We start from the raw sequence: 11,084 nt of genomic DNA, 5'->3' as shown, positions 1-11,084 counted from the left end.
AGCCGTTTTAGGGGGGCGTGGCAGAGTCTTAACTTTGATAAAGAATATCTCTTTGGTTTTGAGACTTTAGTCTTTGCAACTTCAGGGATCTTATCTATGCACAATCAGCTTGTAACACTCCAAAGAGAAAGGGAAACTTGAAATCGCATCATATGACCCCTTTAATGCTTTGGACCTTGCGAACTTTGGCAAATTTAGTGACTAGTTGCTCATTTGCTCATTGCATTAGCCTGGGAAATTTTGAAGTTGGTATGAAATGAAAATTCACTATATTGTCTATGTAAATGCGTGCTATGAATTTTATTGTAAACAGCTAATCTGTGCATGTTCATTTGTATTCCTGCGAAACAGCAGGCTTCTCTCTAGTGACGCGTATGGGACTTATCCAATAATTTAGTGCACTTAAACTCCGCCCCTTTCTTACAGTTGACTTCAAGCTCACCATCCAATCGCCTCCATCCAATCAACAAACAATGCACGGTTTGAAGGGATACAGCTATGTCCGGAAGTGACACAAGTCTTGCAAAATCTAGTTCGCTAGTTGTCTTCTTCACTGTCTGTTTCATTTTTTCCTTTCCATCCGGCAAGATTCTAAGAGATTTTGGAAGGACGTTGCCACAATGTAGGCTGATTAGTTTGCTAGTTGTTTTCCTTAGTCGATTTAAAAAAAAAATTATTTTTTTTTCTATTTTTCGTCACTTCCGGCCGTATAGCTGAGCCTGGACCTCTATAAATTATCTATTTGTCCTTTGGTATGAACACTACTCTGTTCAGATATTTTGGGGGAAACCTTAGCATTGTTTGGCTTCAGATATTTTAAATGAATCGTTTACCCCAAAAAGAAAATTTTCTGTAAATGTGCTCAAACCATCCAAGAAGCCATCCAAATTCTTCATCAGGTTTGTAAAAATGTGTCACTGCATCAGTGTCTCAGCAATGGATGCTCTGCAGTGAATGGGTGCCGTCAGAATGAGAGTCCAAACAGCTGATAAAAACATCACAATAATCCACAAGTAATCCACAGCACTCCAGTCCATCAGTTAATGTCTTGTGATGCCAAAAGCTGCATGAAACAAATTCATCATCAAGATGTTTTAGCTTTAAACCGTCACTTCTGGTCAAAATATGAGTCCATAATCCATAATAACGTTTCCTCCAGTGGAAAAAGTCCATATCCCGTTGTCATCAAACATCAAAATCCACCCACATATTTGTTTAGAGCTGTTTTGGACTGTTTTTGCTTCTAACGGTGCTTGATCTGTGCAGATTTCTCTCATGATTCAGGATAAGACTTTTTCACTGAAGGAAACATTATTATGGACAGAGAACTCGTTTTTAGCCAGAAGCAAGGGTTTGAAGTTAAAAACATTTTAATTTAAGCTAATTTCCATTTTTGGGTGAACTATTCCTTTAAGAGATGACGTAAATTATTAAGATCCTGTAAAGGAGCAACATTTTCATTCGAAGCACAGTCCTAGCTCAGACTTCCCATTGCACTTCGAAGTAGAACATTGTGTCTGATAACAAAAGTAATCAACAGAATTAATTACTGTTATGTAATTGACCAACTACCACAAAAGAGTGTGTCTGAATGAGGAAAAACCCTGGTTGTAGTAGTGTATGATGCTTCTCTCTCTGGGCTTCTCCAGCGTTTCTGCTTTAAGAGCTGCGTGTGCGCTTTCTGTGGAATTACAGCACAGATGGGTAAATGTCAGTGAAATGTCCTGAATAGATCATCTCCATAATGTGTGTCAGGACACAAGTCTCTCCGTTTCTCCGCTCGCTCGGCTGTCTTCAGTGCAGCGTATTGACAGATTACTGTGACATGATTAAAACGGTAATGTTTCAAACTGTCAGACTGATATAATTTAAGGTCCAGCTGCTTCTGCGGGTGCAGAGTTATTGCACAGAGGAAGTAACGCTTTCTGTTTTCACCTTCAGTCAGTGTTCCTGAGAATTTTTGCTCTAGCTCACCAAAACCTCATTTTATTGGTCAGAAGCTCTAGCTGCATGAGCAGAAACACTCAGTGGAACCAGAGATGTTCACTGTGCCAGTTTGACAAAGAAAAATGTAACTAACATAATACAGAACAGTTTATTCCTTTATTAAGTCACATTTATTTCTATGGTGCTTTATATAATACCGATTGTTGAAAAGCAGCACAGTAATAAACAGGAAAATAATGTTAAAGTTGAAAAATCAGTCAATTATGAAAAAACTCATCTGTATAGCAGTTCTACAGCAGAGTTTGTTATTCAGCTCAACTCAGTTCAATGTTCTTTCAATTCAGTTCAATAATAGTAATAGCAGTAATAGTGTTAAAAAGTTCATCAATTTCAGCTATAAAGCAGCTCCACAGAAGATAACAGATAAAAGTTTAGTTATAATCAGCTCGATATTGGGCTATAACATTCTAATTTAGTTTATACAATAACCTCAATCATATTTATTTAAATGTGTATTAATGCTAAATTAATGCTTTTTTTAAATAAATTACAAAATTGTAAAAAGATAGCACTTATATATGTGTAAATTATTTTATAAAAAATATTATAAAAATAACAATATAAAGACATATATAAAAGTAATGAACTGTATGTCCATTTTAAATAATAAATTTTTAGGGATCACAGTTTTTTTTTTTTTAGCTCAACTACTTATAACTACACTTACCTGTTAGTCTCAGGATCAGATGAACTGCACAGGACAATGACAAAAGGTAACTGGAATCTGCAGGTCACATCAGATTAATTACAAGTTGTGTTTACATGTTTAAAAAAACTGCTAAGTCCAAAAAAGAACTTATTGAGGATTTTGAGATTTTTACAGGTTTACCGGTGCATCTCAATAAATTAGAATGTCGTGGAAAAGTTCATTTATTTCAGTAATTCAACTCAAATTGTGAAACTCGTTTATTAAATAAATTCAATGCACACAGATTGAAGTAGTTTAAGTCTTTGGTTCTTTTAATTGTGATGATTTTGGCTCACATTTAACAAAAACCCACCAATTCACTATCTCAACAAATTTGAATACTTCATAAGACCAATAAAAAAACATTTTTAGTGAATTGTTGGCCTTCTGGAAAGTATGTTCATTTACTGTACATGTACTCAATACTTGGTAGGGGCTCCTTTTGCTTTAATTACTGCCTCAATTCGGCGTGGCATGGAGGTGATCAGTTTGTGGCACTGCTGAGGTGGTATGGAAGCCCAGGTTTCTTTGACAGTGGCCTTCAGTTCATCTGCATTTTTTGGTCTCTTGTTTCTTATTTTCCTCTTGACAATACCCCATAGATTCTCTATTGGGTTCAGGTCTGGTGAGTTTGCTGGCCAGTCAAGCACACCAACACCATGGTCATTTAACCAAGTTTTGGTGCTTTTGGCAGTGTGGGCATGTGCCAAATCCTGCTGGAAAATGAAATCGGCATCTTCAAAAAGCTGGTCAGCAGAAGGAAGCATGAAGTGTTCCAAAATTTCTTGGTAAACGGGTGCAGTGATGTTGGTTTTCAAAAAATACAATGGACCAACACCAGCAGATGACATTGCACCCCAAATCATCACAGACTGTGGAAACTTAACACTGGACTTCAAGCAACTTGGGCTATGAGCTTCTCCACCCTTCCTCCAGACTCTAGGACCTTGGTTTCCAAATGAAATACAAAACTTGCTCTCATCTGAAAAGAGGACTTTGGACCACTGGGCAACAGTCCAGTTCTTCTTCTCCTTAGCCCAGGTAAGACGCCTCTGACGTTGTCTGTGGTTCAGGAGTGGCTTAACAAGAGGAATACGACAACTGTCCTTGACACCCTTGACACGTCTGTGTGTGGTGGCTCTTGATGCCTTGACCCCAGCCTCAGTCCATTCCTCACTCAAATTACTCAAATTCTTGAATCGATTTTGCTTGACAATCCTCATAAGGCTGCGGTTCTCTCGGTTGGTTGTGCATCTTTTTCTTCCACACTTTTTCCTTCCACTCAACTTTCTGTTAACATGCTTGGATACAGCACTCTGTGAACAGCCATGCCATGCCGAATTGAGGCAGTAATTAAAGCAGAAGGAGACCCTACCAAGTTATTGAGTACATGTACAGTAAATGAACATACTTTCCAGAAGGCCAACAATTCACCAAAAATGTTTTTTTTATTGTCTTATGAAGTATTCTAATTTGTTGTGAATTGGTGGGTTTTTGTTAAATGTGAGCCAAAATCATCACAATTAAAAGAACCAAAGACTTAAACTACTTCAGTCTGTGTGCACTGAATTTATTTAATACACGAGTTTCACAATTTGAGTTGAATTACTGAAATAAATGAATTTTTCCACGACATTCTAATTTATTGAGATGCACCTGTATATGTGTGTGTAATTAATATTGTTTATACATTATGCATTTGTTTTTTATTTATTCCTTTTTTATATAAAATATAAATAAATTATCCAGTGGGGCCTAAAAATTTGAAACCAATTTGAAAATGTGGATTTTTCTTTTCATTTAAACTTGAAAATAGACAACAGGTAAAGAGACGAACTATTTAAGATGGTGCACTATTTCAGATCACTAATCAAATGTAAGTGAATTAGTGATATTGCTAATTTTACTGGTCTTATGATAATGTAAGTGAAACCCACTCTTTGTTTATTTACTAAAAAACAATGTACATGTAAATGGACTCCAGCTTCATGTAGCTCAGATTTGAGAAATTATTCTGGCAGGAGCAGTATGAGAAATGTGTGCCTTCATTTCCCTCATCTTCTTTTTTTCCTCCTCTCTTTCTAGTGTTGTGGATGTCTGGGAGAAGGACATTAGTGTTCACCCTCTGCCGCTCCCTCAGAGCTCATGTGAGGAGCTCCAGAAGCTTCTGATGTCCAGCACCTCCAGACTGCCTGCATTCCTGCGCTGCATGAACTCATATCAGGTCACATACCGCTCTGACCACATGCATGCCAAAGCATGTGACTGCTTAGTCATTATACTTCTTTATTTCTTGCTCTTTATTTACATTATATTTATTCATTTAGCAGATGCTTTTATTCAAATCTACTACAACAATAATATGCAAAACAATACAAAATTCCAAAACTGTCTAGAAAAGTACAGACTATGGTACAAATGTACTATAAGTGTGAGACAGTAAAGAAACGGTATAATAGAGTGCTGTAGTGATAGTATCCAAGGCCAACCCACCCTGGTTCCCTTGACAAAAACCCAATAGTGTTTTCCATTAGCTTTTAGATTATTCCGGAAAATAAGCTCTGGAGCCAACAAAAGTTAATGATTGTTAAATGTTTTGTTTATCAAGATAATCTTTACAAATGAACACAATGTTTTACACAACAAGACTATAAAAGCAACTGTTCAGTGTGTTGATGTTTAATGTCCAGCAACCTCTGTAGTCCCATTTAGACATTTGATAGCAACCACCTTTATTAAGAAAATTAAAAGCTTTAAAATTCCCACGGGGGTTTTACTGATTTTATGCCATCGAATCAACATGAAAATATTGTGAGCTTGTGTTAATCCCAGACATAATTTCAGGCATTTAAACATTAAAAAAACCATTGACTTCAGAAAGAACCAGAAGTTCAATTAAACAGAAGTTGAAAAATGCAAACTTGTTTGGCCTGCAAAAATACATCATCCTTGAAGCACTCTATCCACCTTATTTTAAAGGGATAGTTCACCCCAAAATAAAAATTTGCTGTTAGTTTACTCACCCCCAGGCTATCCAAGATGTAGGTGACTTTTTTTCTTCAGTAGTTCACGGTTAGCTGAAACCGTGGTCCTTGGTGATTCATAAAATGCAAGTCAGCGGCTGCCCATCTTTGAGAATAAAAAAAAAGCATATCAAGGAACACAAAATCAATTATAAATTTTTACAATTAACACAAAATTCGTCTAGTTATTTACCTATTACTGCTAATGAATCTAAAGTCTTGCACATAAAATGGTGAATATTCATTCACAGAAAATAGCTTGCTAGCTAGCTTCCATGGTGGAAAATGTGGATATAGTGAGTTTAGTCATGTTGTCCTTAAATGATGTAAGAGTAAAGGAGGAATACTGGTTAAGTTGTTAAATTGTGATCCATACAGTCACTGGTTGCCTCAGCAAAGATGTATAGCTGTGTGTCTTTGGCGTAAGAGTGGTAGGCAGTTCCATGTTCCTGAATGTCCCATCAATGTAGTGTACGTTGAGAAAGAAAAGGGGACCAAATACCGAGCCCTGAGGTACCTCAGTGGCTAGTTGATGTGACTTAAACACCTCTTCCTACCAAAATACCCTGAATTATCTCACTATGAGGCAGCCCTCACTTCAACCAGCAAGTGCTGTTACCATAATGGTGAGGATATGGACTGGAGGATAGACAGAAACACCTGGTGATTTGCAGTGTCAAAGGATCCAGCAGAATAAGGATGGATGATAACAAGGCTCTTCTTACTACCTTCTATATATTACTTTTCATATGTTTTTATCTGAAAGTTTTGTTACCCATCACACCATTTGATAGCATTTTTAATTGCCCACGTTCAGCTAAGCTGACATCAGTAGTTCAACCGCATTGCTTAAACTGAAATGCCTTTGAGTGCAAAAGAAGAATGCTTTTCTATAGCCTAATACATAAAAACAAAATAAAACATCTCTTTGAAGCAGATGTGCATTGGTATCAGGCAGATAGCCTGGTTGAAACACTTGCCTCAGTTTCTGTTGTTTCTCCAGCATATTTGCTCCCAATTAAGGAAGCAAAACGGCTGTCTCCTGGCAGTCTTTTCCCCCCACCTCCCTGTGAAGAGTTTCAGGGCTTGACCCAATGCTGATGCTGATGTGCAGCTTTATCCTCTTCAAAAGAATCCAGATTTCCATTTACATTCTTACTGAGAGAAAAATAACCTGATAAAGAGGAAAGATTTACAAGATGTGTGCAGAAATTCCTTAGGAATAGGGAATTTTGTAGGGTCTGCAACACTTGAGGTGTGAGGGAACAAGTCTGACACCAATTTTTAATAATGAATTATTATGTGGTACATGTGGAGTTTTGAATTTTTTACAAATATATATATTTTAGCACTTATTAGGTTCTATTTAAGTTAGAATGTTCCCTTGGAAGGTTGCTGGGTATGTATATATGAATGTATGAATGTATGTATGAATGATTAAATACATAAACAAACAATCACATTGTAACAAGGAACATTCTAACTGAAACAGAACCTAATAAGTGGACAATTTGAAGCACTCTGCAAAGGCAGCCACTCAATCAACAATGTAAGCCTGTTCATCTCAGGTCATTAATAGGGAGATTTACATGCCAAAAGCTTTGCGCTACATTAAACAAACTTCTTTTTTGGTCCTCCTTTTGTTGCCGTGGTTTATTTTGACCTTGTTTCTCATGCTAGCAACATGTGTTTGCTCTGCTGTAGCTGTTGCAGGCATTGAACTTTCTCCATCAAGTGGAAAACTATCACTCATCCTGCCAATTTTTGTAGTGCTCTGATGATAAAATGTCAGACAGGCATCGTCAAGCACGCGTGCCTCTGGGAGTGCTGCGTACAGTTCATTCAATGCCTTTGTCGTGCTGAGAGCAAGCAGACACACGCAAACAACTGACCTATATAGATATAAAAGGTTATCGTTGATCAGGTTTACATGAATAGATGTTTTCCAGTGTTTCGTGGGAAGTTGATCCAGCTAATATCTGAAAGAATCAGAGCACAGAGACCCGTTTTAGAAGTGATGCCAGAGTTGACATTCATATGTTACAGTGTTTGGTTTGCATCAAATTTAAACATATTTCTCATTTAATTTCTAGCTAAACTAGCTATGTTGTTATATATACACTACTGTCCAAATGTTTAGATTTGGTATGAATTTTTAATGCTTTTGAAAGAAGTCGTTTCTGCTCACCACGCTGCATTTATTTTATTACAAATACTATAAAAACAGTATTACTGTGAAATAGAAATGACATTTTCAGTATCATTATTCCAGTCTTCGAGTCACATGGTTCTTCAGAAATCATTCTAATATGCTGATTTGCTGCTCATGAAACATTTCTGATTATTATCAATGCTGGAAACCATTGTGCTGCAAAATATTGTTTTTTAGGATTCTTTGATGAATAGAAAGTTCAAAAGAACAGCATTTAGCCTATTGGAAGTAGAAGTCTTTTGTCACATTATGAATGTCTTTACTGTCACTCTTGAGCAGTGTAGTGCATCCTTGCTGAATAAAAGTATTAATTTTTTTGCCAAAAAAAAAAAAATACTGATCGTGCACTTTTGAACGCTAGGGTATATCAGTTACAGTGATGTAGGACCCACTCAGTCGTGACTCTGAAGTATGTAATTGAAATACTGCTGGCTTGACAGTCTATTTGATGTTGTGCATGAGTTAGTGGAAGTAAGCTCACTGAAGGCCGTGAGGAAACCACAACAGGGACGAATCCTTGAGCTAGAGTTTATCATCATCCATCACAGGACTCAAGGCCTGCATGAAGCTGATTTGGTTAAATGTCGCTACTGTCTGTTTGCCACATTTTTTTACATTATGCTTTCAAAGTTAAGTGGCCATTTGTGGCTAATTTTTTAATTTTCAGGTTGTTCTTGTAAATGAAAAGATCCCAGAATTAGTCATTTTTCAGCAGTTGGACATGACAATGCTGCTGTATTTGAAATTAAACACGTCTGAGAGGTGAAGTTTGGGGGCAGTAAGATTTTGAATTTATTTATTTATTTCTTTTTTGAAAGAAATGTATGCTATGATTTAGCTAGGATGCATTAAATTGATGAGAAGTGACAGTAAAACATTTATAATGTTACAAACATTTATATTTCAAATAAATGCTGTTCTTTTGAACTTTCTGTTCATCAAAGAATAAAATGTATCACGGTTTCCACAAAAATAGATTTCTGAAGATCATGTGACACTGAAGACTGGAGTAATGATGCTGAAAATTCAGCTGCGCATCACAGCAATAAATGACATTTTAACACATATTCACATAGAAATAGGAATCAGTTATTTTAAATTGTAATAATATTTCACAATATTAGTTTTTTTACTGTATTTTTGGTCAAATGCAGATTTTAAAAAATCTTACTGATTTTAAACTTTTAAATGGTAGTGTATGTGAACACTCCAAAATCTCGAAAGCATTAAAAATACTTTGTTATTGTCAACCTTTGTGTGAAACAATGCAGTGCATTGCAATGACAGACAGTAGTACACTAATTGTTGTTGCATCATGCTGTATGTTTAGACCTACTGTCATCTTGGAAATAACTATTTTGCAACCAATTTTAGAAAAGAAAAAACATTTGTTAGTTCATTGAGATGAAGAATTAAAGGGGTCATATGATGCTGCTAAAAAGAACATTATTTTGCAAATCTTCGCACATCGTGACGTAGACATGTGGGGCGTGTTAGAACGAGCCGTTTTAGGAGGGTGTGGTTAACTCTTAACTTTTATAAAGAATATCTCTTTGGTTTTGAGACTTTAGTGTTTGCAACTTTACAGATCTTCTTTATGCACCAAGAGCTTGTAACACTCCAAAGAGAAAGGAACAATTGAAATCGCATCATATGACCCCTTTAAGAGAAAGAATTAGTTATATTATTTCCAGTTCATTCTAATCACTAGTTGAGCACATTGCACTGCAGTATTTCATGCATTAAGTTGTATATTGATATTATATACTTCATATTTTGGCATGTGGTAGGTCCTACAGATCCTCTATGGTTTTTTGCACAGTGTACATATTGTAATTTACTGCAGACTTTGTGAGAGTAATAGGTTAGTATGGTGATCTAAACACAGTCTGTTTGTCTTCTCTCTATAGGTGGCCTACATGCAGATGTGATGCATTGAGCTCAGAAACCACTGGAGCAGTTTATCATCACAGTGCAACGACACATGAAGTCAGATATGAAAACCTATTAAATGCAAAACATTAAACACTTTTTTTTTTTTAAATTTTTTTACGGTATACCAAGGTCTGCATGATATTAGAATGAAGTGACTCATATATCTTTCTAATTGGGGACCGGAGTTGTCTATCAATCTTTAAAAGTGTAAATAAATACCCATCATGCTTCATTACAAGCACATTAAATATCATTCCATGCACACTTAAAACATGTTACTGATAGTTTGGTTCACTTTCTGTCTTAGTAAAAGTGCGCATTCTCCAGAGTTTATGAGTTCGCAGCAGTGTGCGATGCAATGAGTGACGGGAAACTGTGTTCCCAGACGCGACTGAGAAAATATATTCATAGATCTTTCTGAATATGCTCGGAGCTCACTGTGCTTCATCACACATCATGATGACAGGTGGGAACACACTTTACCTTTACAAATGTCTGCGTGTCATCAGGGTCTTACGCTTTGTGTGAAACGCACAGAAATGTGATTTACATCGCTTTATTTTAAAACCAGCATAAGATCTTCTGGTGTTATTCATTCATGCAGTGTGAAGAATTTTGAGATCTGATCTAAATGCTCAAACTCTAAAATTCCCAAAACTTCATGATGAGAGCTACAAATAAAAAATATAGGAATGAGTTAATTATAAGAAAAAGAAAAATGTTTGGTCACATGCAGGCCAAAAAACAAACATAATATGAGAACAAGCGAGCATGCGAGCATAAGAGTAAGTGTATTTACTATTTAGTCTTAAAGCTATAGAGGAGTTACAGTCCGAAATATCTTGGAAAAACCCAAACACGAGTTTATGATTTTCCTGATTAATTTGTTAGATGTTTATACAACCTGATTTCCCTCTGATCATCTGAGGGTTAGTGTACGAGTACAGTAGGTATAGGGTTGATTTTGTGTTTGATGGGAGTGTTGTTCCAGAATCAACATCAGATGGGAGTGTGTGTATTCATAAGTACAGTGAGGTGATATTTTGCATAGGGCTGCATAAGCTAATAAGCACATGTGCTGGTGAACTGCGACAGGCGTCTATGAATAGCACTACTTCACTAATTGTAGGAGAAATTGCACACACTCTTCTTTGACATTTTATTAGGACCGCTGGCAAAATATAAAATTATGGAAAGACCCTCTACAGATGATAGTATA

At 36.3% G+C, this 11,084-nt stretch overlaps 1 protein-coding gene across 1 annotated transcript in view; it reads left to right on the top strand.

Annotated features, from left to right (window-relative positions):
• The window catches only part of LOC107713909 (E3 ubiquitin-protein ligase E3D-like), a 24,782-nt gene extending 14,773 nt beyond the window's left edge, over positions 1-10,009 (top strand). The window contains exons 8-9 of the mRNA XM_016519557.1: positions 4,781-4,919; positions 9,841-10,009. Of these exons, the coding sequence (XP_016375043.1) occupies positions 4,781-4,919; positions 9,841-9,861 (160 nt within the window). The 3' untranslated portion in view covers positions 9,862-10,009. The remainder of the gene's footprint in view (positions 1-4,780; positions 4,920-9,840) is intronic.
• Positions 10,010-11,084: the final 1,075 nt, after the last annotated feature.

This window comes from Sinocyclocheilus rhinocerous, unplaced genomic scaffold (assembly GCF_001515625.1).
Source record: "Sinocyclocheilus rhinocerous isolate Xijiao unplaced genomic scaffold, SAMN03320098_v1.1 scaffold1470, whole genome shotgun sequence".
NCBI lineage: Eukaryota > Metazoa > Chordata > Actinopteri > Cypriniformes > Cyprinidae > Sinocyclocheilus > Sinocyclocheilus rhinocerous.
Note: the sequence above shows the minus strand (reverse complement) of the source record. Positions and strands in the feature narration are given on the sequence as shown.